Genomic DNA, 13,873 nt, shown 5'->3' on the forward strand with positions numbered 1-13,873 from the left:
GCCTTCTGTTCCAAAGCTGATTGGTCCAGGACTCCAGCCTCAGGACTCCAGCCTCCGGTGTATAAAAGGCCGGGCAGGGAAAGGAAGGGTGCTTTTTTGCTGTTGCGCTGTAATAAGACACGCTTACTTGTAGGCATACAGGGACTGCAGATAAGCCCGGACGTCTCTATTATGTATTGTTGTCAGGTATAAACAATCTGGTTCTCATTCTATAATTTGGTTCTTTAAGACTCCCTCATCCTCTAGTCAAAACACACTTAAGAGTGCTCAGGGGAAGGATTTCTACAGTATGAGGAAACCAAAATGACCTAAGGACCCTGAAATGCTGTGACGGAGTCAAATGTTGAGGGATTGTTCTTGCTACAAGCTACACCAATGCCTTCTGCTCCAAAGCTGATTGGTCCAGGACTCCAGCCTCAGGACTCCAGCCTCCGGTGTATAAAAGGCCGGGCAGGGAAAGGAAGGGTGCTTTTTTGCCGTTGCGCTGTAATAAGACACGCTTACTTGTAGGCATACAGAGACTGCAGATAAGCCCGGACGTCTCTATTATGTATTGTTGTCAGGTATAAACAATTTGGTTCTCATTCTATAATTTGGTTCTTTAAGACTCCCTTATCCTCTATTCGAAACGCACTTAGAGCCCTCAGGGGGAGGATTTCTATAGTATGAAGAAACCAAAAATGACCTAAGGACCCTGTGATGCTGTGACGGAGTCAAACGTTGAGGGATTGTTCTTGCTACAAGCTACACCAATGCCTTCTGCTTAGCGGACAAAGAGGTTCATTGGGAATTCATTACTCCATTGTGCTGTGATGGACTGATATCTACGCATTGTGTGGATCACAATGACTTACCATCGTTTGCACAAAACTGTGAGTGACGAGAAGATTAATTTCCACCCTGTCAAAAAGGAAACCGTTCAATACACGAGTCGCATGAAGTAAGTCCCTCACTTTCAATAAACACAGGCAATAACACACACACACACACACATATACACACACACACACACACATTCCCGCAAACACGGCTTGGCAGACATCAGTCAGGCCCCGCAGTTATGAATTTTCATCTCTTTTTCATTTTCCTTCGCAAGTTTCATCATTCCGCCTCTCGCCGCGTCCATTCTCCGTGCTCCTTCACTCTAGTGTATTTTCATCATCTCCCACCATTGCCGCCTGACTCTGTTTCTCATTGCTTTTCTTTTGGAGTCCCTCCCGCCATGTCCCACTCCCTCAGGCTAGCTGGGGTTGTATTTCTTACGTTTATTTCTACAAATGTCAGACAGAGTTTATGCCCTCTGTCTATTGATCCGCAGAGGGAAGGATATGAGATGAAGGCGAGGGGAGGGATGAAGGGACGGTTACTATGTATTGCATTACTATGTTATTGTTTCCTACCTGCACATTTGGTCCGCGTGATGAGCGTCGGTCCAGGTTTGCCAGTCCCGCCCTCTCCCGGTCGCGTGAGTAAGACCCTGATCTCGTACTCGGTGTCTGGGTCGAGATGCCATAACTTGTAGTTGGGGGAGTTGACAGCATGAGTTTCCGTCCAGGTACCCGATGTCATGCGGTACTCCACCTGGAGAAATAGATGACATTTTAAACTGGTATTGGCTCGGTCACATGTACACTGCATATCGCTGTGGATTTGTACTAGACCCTCGACCGCCCTTTTTCATCTTACTGTTGCCAGTGTCCAACACATAGCATCAGGGTGTTGTCTACATCAGTGATCAGTGACACTAGTGTACCTTGAGAAACCGTCAGGTGTCCCGTGAGGAATTATCCAATATCACTTTTTATAGTTAACATTGATTAATCATCATTTGCAAATATTATGTGAATAGCCATGAATATATGGACCCAAATATTCCAATTTCATTTGGTATATTTGCTCAAACGGAAAGAATTGAACAGGGATGGAATATTCCTTTAACCAATCCGATTGAGGTATCTTGTACCCGCTCAAACGGAAATTTGTCAGGGTGCCTTCTTCTTCATGGTGTTTTTCTTCTTCTGTTGTTTATTGGCGGTTGGCAAGCAGCTTTCGTGTGCATTAGCGCCATCTGTGGAACAGAATCTAAACCCTTCTATACGCCATTCACAAGTCCAGTTTTATTAAAAAAGAAAATACATATCTATATAAAACATGTCCTGAGTTTAATTATAAAATATTAGCAAGATTGAATTTGATCTTTTCCTGTTTAAATTGATCCCGGGTGCGTTCTTTCAGCGCATGCTCAGATATGATGTAACACGCAGATCCAGACGTTCTTCACTTTTAAAAATGGAGGCCAGCAATCGGCACTGGACTAAGCAAAGTTTGTTTTTGAGTCTAACTAAATTTCAAGACTGGACGGACAAAAAACTGGCAATACGGAGTTATTCCAACAAGTGAAAGAATAACTCAGTATCAGTCGGTATCACGTGATGTTGATGTTTACGTTTTACTGGGCATGCCCTATTGACTATTCTGGTTGATTTTCACGGCGCATGTAGACAAGAGATTGGAATATTCCTTTCCATGGATACCATTGTTTCCCGAAAGGTCATTCGGAAAGAGAAAAAGTGGTGATGTAAAAACGTGGCTACTGTGGAGTGTCTGTGGTGTAAAGACTGGCAGAGCAATGTAATATTGGTCCGTGTGGCAACACCTACCTTGTTCCTCCCATAGACTTATTGATGCACGTGTGAGGTCGTGGTGACATTTTGGAACATTTTTGGTTAGTGGTGTGCCACAAGATTTTTCCAATGTAAAAAAACGTGTCGTGGCTCAAAAAAGGTTGAAAAACCACACCACACTCTGATCATCAAAGACTGTCACCATGCCCCGCCCACATCCTGTGGTATAGGCGGAAATGCTTCACGATATGTCATCGTCCATCTGTCTAGTAACCGTGATTTTGATTTGGGTTCATTTGGTCTTGGTCCAGGGGCGGCACGGCGGTCTAGTGGTTAGCAGACCTCACAGCTAGGAGACCAGGGTTCAATTCCACCCTCGGCTATCTCTGTGTGGAGGTTGCATGTTCTCCCCGTGCATGCGTGGGTTTTCTCCGGGTACTCCGGTTTCCTCCCACATTCCAAAAACATGCTAGGTTAATTAGCGACTCCAAATTGTCCATAGGTATGAATGTGAGTGAGAATGGTTGTTTGTCTATATGTGCCCTGTGATTGACTGGCCACCAGTCCAGGGTGTACCCCGCCTCTCGCCTCTCGACCAAAGGTGCTGGGATAGGCTCCAGCACCCCCGCGACCCTTGTGAGGAAAAGCGGTAGAAAGTGAATGAATGAATGAATGGTCTTGGTCCATTGGAGGAATTCATCAAACTACGACCTCTGGTTTGGTTCAAAATGATCACTCCAAACAAAAATGGTTGACTTCCTGTTTGTTGGTGAACACGGATGCTCGGTTGGTGACTTTGGAGGATCAATAGGACCCCACAAGTTGGAAATCCCTAATTTTTTCACCAGAATGTGAGAAAAAGCAAGAATAATAACATAGCAGTTCCAATAACAATACACACCTCTTTCAGTATAATGGGACCGTCTCCAAAGATGGAGTTGGCATTGAGCTGAATCAGCAGGTAAGTGGGGCCAACACCGAGCAGCTGGGGTGGGGCTATCGGGTGTGGAGGCTCTGAGGAGAGAAAAAGAACAACATCAACAAAAAAATTGAAAAAAAAGACCCACATGGGAATGACAGAACATAGAAACAAGGCAACAAAAACACCATGACAGCCTCGAGGTGTGCCGTCGTCGCAGTAATAAAAAGTCTTAACAAATATTCCAAACAAGAGCATGCGGGGACCACAGCCATCTTCAAAGTCAATGAGCGTGATTGGCATTTTGTTCTCTTACATCCAAAAGGAATTTTGACTCTGCATGAACTACACAAGCGCAACAAATCGCAACCTAATTGGATAAGAACTGATAGCGATAGAAGTGTCTAAGCATGTTTGTGATGGGATGTAGAGTGTTCATTTTCATTTAGCAAAGGCATTTTAACAACGTTATTAATTGTAATTGTCATCTAAAAGAAGCACAGCTCTTAATAAATGAAAGTGTACTACTTGATTTCCACCAGCAGAGGCGCTATCGATTCAGTGTTGTGGTCAACATAAAGAACAAGAAGATGTTAGCTATGAGGAGCTGCAATAGAGCAAAAATAGAAATGGAGGGATGTTTGGGGGGGTGAGAGTTAAGGGGGTTTATACTACAAAAATGTCTTCAAGGTTGGCAGGTCCGTTGGTGTCTTTATTCATGCTTGAACAATGCTGGTGCCAGCAACTCATACTGTGGTTTGTACAAATAAGCCTGACAGAATAAAAGTCTAACACGATTAGTTGAACGGTAGCCGATCAGAAAAGTTCCCGGGAGCTAAAACCGCTAAAGTCGTTTCTTCTCCAGCATCACAATCAAATAGTCTCGTAATTCCTTCATCACACACCTTGTCAGTCTCTCTCGATGTCTCTTTTCATTGCTGCTCTGGAAGTCACATTTATATTGAATATTTCAATTTGCCACATAGTGTAGCTTGAGATATTGTCTCCATCGCGCAGTAGAGCAGCCTTTCGAAACCCGTTGGTGATAGCGGACCGTTGGGGGTCAAACAGAATCTGTGGTAATTCTACACTTGGTGGAATGGATTGAGTAAGGACCTCAAACAATGCACATGTCTTGAACCAGTCATGATGTGCTATATGTATCACTATATTGACACTTACTATGGTACCCATTATGTCATTGGATGCTCATATCACCTCATACTTCGGTACGAGGTGCATTATTTAAAAAAAAAAAAAACACAAAAAAAACCTTAAACTGTATTTTGGAAAGCAGGAAGTGAACAAATGTAAAAAACTTATAGTTTATGTTTTTTTAATTAATTGATTTATTTTATTATTTTTTATTATTATTATTTTATTATTATTATTTTATTTTATTTTTACAGTTACTATGGTACCGATTATGTCATTGTATGGTCATATCACGTACTTCGGTACGTGACAAAAAATTAAAAATACATAAATAAATAAAAATGTAAAAAAATGTCAACTATATATTAGGAAAGCAGGAAGTGAACAAATGTAACAGTTACTGATTGTAAAAGTACCCGATGGAGGGGTAGGATTTAATAAGCTTTGCTTCTTCCTACTCCTTTTGGACATGTGGAACTGTGAACTGATTACAGTGAAGAAAATAAGTATTTGAACACCCTGCTATTTTGCTATTTCTCCCACTTAGAAATCATGGAGGGGTCTGAAATTTTCATCGTAGGTGCATGTCCACTGTGAGAGAGATAAACTAAAAAGAAAAATCCAGAAATCACAATGCATGATTTTTTAACAATTTATTTGTGTGATACAGCTGCAAATAAGTATTTGAACACCTGTGTATCATCTAGAATTCTGACCCTGAAAGACCTGTTAGTCTGCCCATTAGAAGTCCACCTGCACTCCATGTATCATCCTGAATCAGATGCACCTGTTTGAGGTCGTTACCTGCATAAAGACACCTGTCCACCCCATACAATCAGTAAGACTTTAACTTGTAACATGGCGAAGACCAAAGAGCTGTCCAAAGACACCAGAGACAAAATTGTACACCTCCACAAGGCTGGAAAGGGCTACGGAGCAATTACCAAGCAGCTTGGTGAAAAAAGGTCCACTGTTGGAGCTATCATTAGAAAATGGAAGAAGCTAAACATGACGGTCAATCTCAATCGGAGTGGAGCCCCATGCAAGATATCACCTCGTGGGGTCTCAATGATTCTAAGAAAGGTGAGGAATCAGCCCAGAACTACACGACAGGACTTGGTCAATGACCTGAAAAGAGCTGGGACCACCGTTTCCAAGGTTACTGTAGGTAATACACTAAGACGTCATGATGTGAAATCATGCATGGCACGAAAGGTTCCCCTGCTTAAACCAGCACATGTCAAGGCCCGTCTTAAGTTTGCATATGACCATTTGGATGATACAGAGGAGTCATGGGAGAAAGTTTTATGGTCAGATGAGACCAAAATAGAACTTTTTGGTCATAATTCCAATAAGCGTGTTTGGAGGAAGAAGAATGAAGAGTACAATCCGAAGAACACCATCCCTACTGTGAAGCATGGGGGTGGTAGCATCATGCTTTGGGGGTGTTTTTCTGCACATGGGACAGGACGAGTGCACTGCATTAAAGAGAGGATGACTGGGGCCGTGTATTGTGAGATTTTGGGGAACAACCTCCTTCCCTCTGTCAGAGCATTGAAGATGGGTCGTGGCTGGGTCTTCCAACACGACAACGACCCGAAGCACACAGCCAGGAAAACCAAGGAGTGGCTCCGTAAGAAGCATATCAAGGTTCTAGCATGGCCCAGCCAGTCTCCAGACCTGAACCCAATCGAAAATCTTTGGAGGGAGCTCAAACTCCGTGTTTCTCAGCGACAGCCCAGAAACCTGACTGATCTAGAGAAGATCTGTGTGGAGGAGTGGGCCAAGATCCCTCCTGCAGTGTGTGCAAACCTGGTGAAAAACTACAGGAAACGTTTGACCTCTGTAATAGCAAACAAAGGCTACTGTACCAAATATTAACATTCATTTTCTCAGGTGTTCAAATACTTATTAGCAGCTGTATCACACAAATAATTTGTTAAAAAATCATGCATTGTGATTTCTGGATTTTCCTTTTTAGTTTATCTCTCTCACAGTGGACATGCACCTACGATGAAAATTTCAGACCCCTCCATGATTTCTAAGTGGGAGAAATAGCAAAATAGCAGGGTGTTCAAATACTTATTTTCTTCACTGTATGTGATGCATTCAATTGTAATCTGATGCATGTTCAAATGAAATGAAACCATTACCATTACCATTACCATTACTTTGAGATGTGTCTGAGATTGCTAAGACTTCAAAAGGTGGTTTTCGCTTCCACATCAGTACTTCCTGAAGCTGCTCTCTAAGCATCATGGGAAATGTAGTTTTTAGCTGCATCACTATACAATCCGCAGTGTTCAAAATGTGATGCTTTAAATTCCCAGTTAAATTTTGTCAATTGCTCGTCTCAATTGAAGTAATACATGATAAAGGATATGCATTAAAATTGACAATGATTTATATCTTTATCAGTATTTCATGGTGCCTTTCATGCATGCCTGCCATACATTATTTCACTCATGGGGTGCAGTGTCTAACACCATGCTACATTTTATTTATAAAGTCAACTTTCAGAGCCGTTTTATGGATTAGTTTCCCCCACGTGCGTCGAATCCTAACAATCATAACATTAAAGCCACTTTTTGAAGCTGCATATCATCAAAAGACTTTGTTGGAGAGCGGCTGTGATTCAACAACGCTTAAAAAAACGTACGCTCAACGGGCCTCGTCATTTGGTTACAGCCGCATTATCTAATGTGATGTAACAATTAGCATCTGTCTTACTACGGTTCTACTGACACCGTGAGAGACGTGTTCATTTAATGCAATGATTACCGTCCTTGATGGGGATGTGTTGGTTCATGGTCAACACGTTTATAGAGCACAATGATTTACCGACGCATACACGAAAATGAATACCCGCCGCGGATGTACGGCGTCTGTAAATCAAATAGATGTATTCTGTCTTCACTATCTATATAAGTGGTGTGCAGTTTTATCGTAAGAGTGTGTGTGCATCGTTACGTGCGTGCGTGGGTTTTTTTGTTCCGGCGCTACTTTTAATAACATTGTGCACTGCCATCACTTTTCCATCCCCGTGTTTGTTTGCATTGCCGTTTCTTCGTGTGTGTGTGTGTGTGTGTGTGTGTGTGTGGCTTGTCAGAGAGAAAAGTGTCTTTTTAGCAAACACATGAAACAGTGTAGTTTGACAGTTACGCAGGCTTGAATTCAGATAATGAATGTTGAAACGGGTTCAGAAAACCAATGACGTCAACAACGTGTCAGCCGGCGACGGCGTCAAGGCGAAACAACACGATGATTAAAAAGTAAATAACAAGGCGATATAAAAAAAGCAGGGAGACGAATACTCTGATGTATTAAAACAGTTCAGCGTGTGTGTTCATCTAAATGCGCTTTTGTTTGTTCCTTATGAAGCTCCTGAATAACTAAAACATAAATAATAGACGTAAAAATAAAACAGTAAGAGATGGAAGTGGGTCATCATGTGACTCCAGAGAAAAGAGTCCTGAAGTGGGCTTTCTTGCTTTTGATTTTCCATCTTTTTTTTTTCATGATTTGACATTTGTACAGTTGACCTAAAAAACAAAACAAATCATCACTGGTGGCGTGATGAGATGGGTTTGTTGTCACCATCTTTTGTATTATTAATTGAGTTTGTGTGTGAGAGTCGCTTTTTGGGGTCAAATGTAAATGATATGAAGTAAACAAATATGGCAAAAATGTCACGTTTGTGTTGATTCTGACCCTGATTCATTCAGTGAGTCTTGGCTCTTGGATTACTTGTTTTGGTAATACTATTACTAATAATAAATTATTATTATTATTATTATTATTATTATTCATTCATTCATTTTCTACCGCTTTTTCCGCACGAGGGTCGCGGCGCTGCTGGAGCCTATCCCAGCTGTCTTCGGGCAAGAGGTGGGGTTAGTTAATTATTATTATTATATTATTATTATTATTATTATTATTATTATTATTATTATTATTATTATTATTATTATTATTATTATTATTATTATTATTATCATCATCATTATTATTATCAATATTATCATCATTATTATCATTATTATTATTATTTCACTCATTTTACCGCCTATTATTATTACTATTATTACTCTATTTAAATATACATTTTAATGCAAATTAATACTATGTTATTAGTATAATTTCTAATTTTATTATTATTTTCCTTTGTGTTTTTTGATTTCCTACTACTTCCCTTACTATTTGTATTTATATTTAATTATTATTTAATTATTATTAAATATTTATTTATATCTAATAATAATAATTATTATTAATTTTAATATAATAATATTTATTATAAAATTAATAATAATTATTATTATTACTGTTATTATTATCATTATTAGCATTATTATTATCATCATCATCATTATTATTATCATCATCATTATTATTATTATCATTATTATTATTATTATCATCAATATTATCATCATTATTATCATTATTATTATTTCACTCATTTTACCGTCTATTATTATTACTATTATTACTCTATTTAAATATACATTTTAATGCAAATTAATACTATGCTATTAGTATAATTTCTAATTTTGTTATTACTTCCCTTTGTGTTTTTTGATTTCCTACTACTTCCCTTACTATTTATATTTATATTTAATTATTATTTAATTTGTATTTCATTATTATTAAATATTTATTTATATTTAATAATAATAATAATAATTATTATTATTATTATTATTACTATTATTATTATTATGATTATTATTATTTCACTATTTTTTACCACCCATTATTACTATTATTACTATATTTAAATATACATTTTAATGCAAATTATTACTATGCTATTAGTATTATTTCTAATTTTATTATTACTTTTCTTTGTGTTTTTTGATTTCCTACTACTTCCCTTACTATTTATATTTAATTATTATTTAATTTGTATTTCATTATTATTAAATATTTATTCATTTATATTTAATTATAATAATTATTATTATTATTTGCCATTATTCTAAAATGTATTATGTTACAATATTTCATTCATTTTAGTTTCCTGTCTGATTCCTAATCAAAATAATAAAATGACAATAATAATAATATTTTAAAGTTACTATATGATAAAATGTATTTTATAAAATATTATTTAATGTTAATTAAAAAAATAGAATTTTAAATTAAAAAGAAACATCAAAAGAATCAAAAAAGGAACAAATAATTTAAAATAATAAAAATGAAAGAATGAACATAAAACAAATGGGAAAAATGAAAGGAAAATAAAAAAAAAGAAGCACTAAAAAAAGACCAGAAAAATAAGAACAATTAGGATGAAGGATGAAGGAAGGGCAAGAACTAGGGAGAAAAGAAAATAAGAAGAAAAAGCGAAAGGACGAAAAAGCAACGAGACAGACAGAAATTGTGTTGGTGACCAAAGCCCGGCAGGCATGGCCGTCCAACGTCAGCAACCTTGTCAATAAAGTTTAGTTTTCCGCAAAGCACTGCTGACATCACCGACAGAATCACCGGAGGCCATTTGACCTCCACAACAAGCCGGGATGTGCGCGTATCGCAGTGCTTTGCGACTCTATCAAGAGTCTCACCTGGAGCTCCAGCTGTCACTATTACTTCCACCACAAAGTACGTTGAAGATGAGGAGCGTGAAAACAACCTTTTAGAAGTACTCCCATTACAGGTTTACAACGGTACTATGGCTTCATGTGTGTTTGGATGCACGCGTGTGTGACAGTAATATTTCAGGAGCTTTTTAGGCCATGGCTTGTCTGTAATTCAAGCTGGCACTGCTGGAAGTGTGTGTCTGTGTGTGTGTGTGTGTGTGTGTGTGTGTCATGATGATGTGCTCTGTCACTGTGGGAACCAGAGGGCAAGACTTTATGAGCTCCACTCCGACCATACCACCGCTGACAAACGCTAACATAGTGAAAGGCACTGACAGATTCTTTTATACTTTCTTATTAGTTGGTGTCTCTTCCAAACGCATCACGACATGGCCTACTACATCGTATTGTGGCGTGTGGCGTGTAGCGTGTGGCGTGTGCAGATACCTCAACATGTTCTACAAGGCGACATTCATTCATTCATTCATTTTCTACCGCTTTTCCTCACGAGGGTCGCCAGGGGTGCTGGAGCCTGTCTTCGGGGTACACCCTGGACTGGTGGCCAGCCAATCACAGGGCACATATAGACAAACAACCATTCACACTCACATTCATACCTATGGACAATTTGGAGTCGCCAATTAACCTAGCATGTTTTTGGAATGTGGGAGGAAACCGGAGTACCCGGCGAAAACCCACGCATGCACGGGGAGAACATGCAAACTCCACACAGAGATGGCCGAGGGTGGATTTGAACCCTGGGCTCCTAGCTGTGAGGTCTGCGCGCTAACCACTAGACCAAGGCGACATTGGAAATCATAATATGAAAATACAATAAGCTTGACTACTAGTGATGTCAACGTCTGGGGAAAAAAATACATTCATTCATTTTCTACCGCTTATACTCACAAGGGTCGCGGGGGTGCTGGAGTCTATCCCAGCTGTCTTCGGGCGAGAGGCGGGGTGAAAAAAATACAATAAAAACAATAAAAATAAATATAAAAAGTGGTCGGGGCTGCACGGTGGAAGAATGGTTAGCGCGCAGACCTCACAGCTAGGACACCCGAGTTCAATTCCACCCTCGGCCATCTGTGGAGTTTGCATGTTTTTTCTCCGGGTACTCCGGTTTCCTCCCACATTCCAAAAACATGCTAGGTTAATTGGCCACTCCTGTGGAATTTGGGAGAATAAAAATGTCTGACCTCAAAAGAAACTTAGACGTGGGACGGCTACTGGTTGAAGAGCGGACGGTCGTCCCATAGCAGTGTGTGACCAGGCTGACCAGCAAATTACCAATAGATTCTAAATCAGGGGTCTCAAACACGAGGCCCGCGGGACAATTGTGGCCCGCAGGACACTAGTTTGAGGCCCCCGCCTTGATATGAAAGTTTAATGTTAGTGTGGCCCGCGCAAGTTTGATATGGATGCTGTATGGTATCATGTACCCAGAAAAAATTATTACGTTTGATTAATGTTCATGTTAAAGGTTAAATAACTGTTAATAGTTATCCTCCCTATCCGTGTGGAAGTGGTAAGTTTTTGGCTATTTAAGTTTAAAGGAAATAACTTGAAGGCTACCGTTTAGGTCGCTAGCTCTCTAGTTTGCGAGTTAGCATGTGTCTCAAGACCCTGCAGTTGCGCAATAAGTTGTAAATAAAAAGAGTATAAATGTGACTATAGTCGTGTTTTGTCATGTCTACAGGGCTCTAATAATGCTTTGTTCATTTTAATCTGAAAAAAATAATTTGTCTACCCACCAACTATATGTGGTTTCTTAAGTTTTTATTATTTGCCGTTTCAATTATTATTATTATATTTATTTATTTATTTATTACTGATTGATTGATTTTCTTTATTCTTGATTTGTTTATTTATTTTTCATCTTATTTTGTGCGGAAAAATAAAAATTAAGATATTTGAGAACAGTGGAATGTTTTATCAGAGCTTTTATTGTAGAAAATCGGAACCAAAGCACTGAAAAAGTTTGTATATTTTTCTGTTTTTTTTTTTTTTTGGAAAACCTGATGTGGCCCAGTCTCACCCAGACCCTAGCTCCAGTGCCCCCCCCCCCCCCCCCCCCAGGTAAATTGAGTTTGAGACCCCTGATCTAAATGGAACCCGTCAACAGGATATTTATATTTGTGGTTCTCCCCGCTCCCCTCCAGGGAGTGATCTGGGAATACCAAGTCAGATCTCCCATGGTGCACTTGTGCTGGTAAAAAAAAAAAACGTCGTCTTTGCTCTGATCTTGACAGATCCAGTACACACAGGGGAGGGGGAGGGGCGGGGTTTAATGGCACATCTCTGTCATCTGCATAAATATCAATGGACTGGGCCCGTGCAATATCGCATCGCCCGGTGGACCAGTTTCCGCCTCGGATAATGAAACCCGGATCAATGTCCCGCCGCAGAACATGTTTTATGTATCCGCATCATACCTGGGAAGGCACCTGCATTCTTTGTCAGATTAGCAGATATATTTTCCTAATGCGCCCCCCCACAACTCCCTTGATTTCACAATGGGATATACGTATATTTAAATACGGGATGAATATTAATATAAAACCGCCTAGTTCTGTCCGTATAGTGTATATGTCCTGCATACATATTCAAATTCCTGCATATTTTAGCCTTAAAAAAATATTTCTTTGATTTCCCTCCGCTTCTCATCTTGATATTTCTAATAAATAAACATGAAGTGCGAATGAAGCTGCCATCATTCCTTCACTGTGATACCTTTGTCACATTCACACAGGATTAATATTCTTTTTTTTTTTTGCCTATAGCCCACAGAGCTGCAAAAACATCCTTTCACAAATAAGAAGAAGACCTTCATTTCCAGCGTACAATGCATTGAAATGGGGGCTCGCCGAGTCCTGAATGTATTTTCATCACGATCCTCATCGAGATTGGCGCCATTCACGACTGAACAAGCGTCCCCTGCTGTGACAGGATCCCTTGTGTATTTATTTATTTATAACTGCTTTCATATATTAAGGGGCGAAAAAAAAAGGTACTATTCATGCTAAATAAACATCAACCACTCGTGTTTACTTGGTGTTTGTTGGCCAACTTTGGAGTCACGCCTTACTGACGCCTTCTCAATACTGACATGTGCTCATCCAGGCATACAGCATGTTCAATATGGCAATATGTCAATACGTATGTCAATGGCTAGAAAGATACAGAAATTATTTCTGTGGTGCAGCGAGCCCCCCCCCCCACACACACAGGGACACCTGAAGCTCTGCTTACCTTCTCACCAAAGGAACTGAATATGTATTCATGACAACGTTTTTTTCTTGATATTTGTCAAGCTGCTGCGCCTCCCCTGAAGCCGCCTGGAACCTCTCTGAAAAACGCTTCTCTCGATTTAAACTACTTTTATTAGGAATGAAAACCTTAGTAGTTCTATACAACATCTCTACAGTGTTTTATGGCATTTGCTCAGGGTATGATTATTATTATTATTATATATTTTTAATTTTTACATTTCATGGCATCTGCTCATGGTATGATGATGATTATTATTAATAATAATTTATTTTTAACAATTTTTAAGTTTTATGGCATCTGCTCAGGGTATGATTATT

At 39.3% G+C, this 13,873-nt stretch overlaps 1 protein-coding gene across 22 annotated transcripts in view; it reads right to left on the reverse strand.

The window, feature by feature from the left end:
- Positions 1 to 13,873, reverse strand: part of ptprk (protein tyrosine phosphatase receptor type K) — a 119,778-nt gene that overhangs the window by 42,356 nt on the left and 63,549 nt on the right. For all 22 annotated transcript variants that reach the window (XM_058045881.2, XM_078794551.1, XM_058045894.2 and 19 more), the window contains 2 exons: positions 3,526 to 3,638; positions 1,401 to 1,581 (listed from right to left, as the gene is read on the reverse strand). In XM_058045881.2, coding sequence (XP_057901864.2) covers positions 1,401 to 1,581; positions 3,526 to 3,638 — 294 coding nt within the window. The remainder of the gene's footprint in view (positions 1 to 1,400; positions 1,582 to 3,525; positions 3,639 to 13,873) is intronic.

The sequence above is a fragment of the Doryrhamphus excisus genome, linkage group LG11 (genome assembly GCF_037039965.1).
Source record: "Doryrhamphus excisus strain RoL-2023G ecotype Guam linkage group LG11, RoL_Dexc_Guam_v1.1, whole genome shotgun sequence".
Classification (NCBI taxonomy): Eukaryota; Metazoa; Chordata; class Actinopteri; order Syngnathiformes; family Syngnathidae; genus Doryrhamphus; species Doryrhamphus excisus.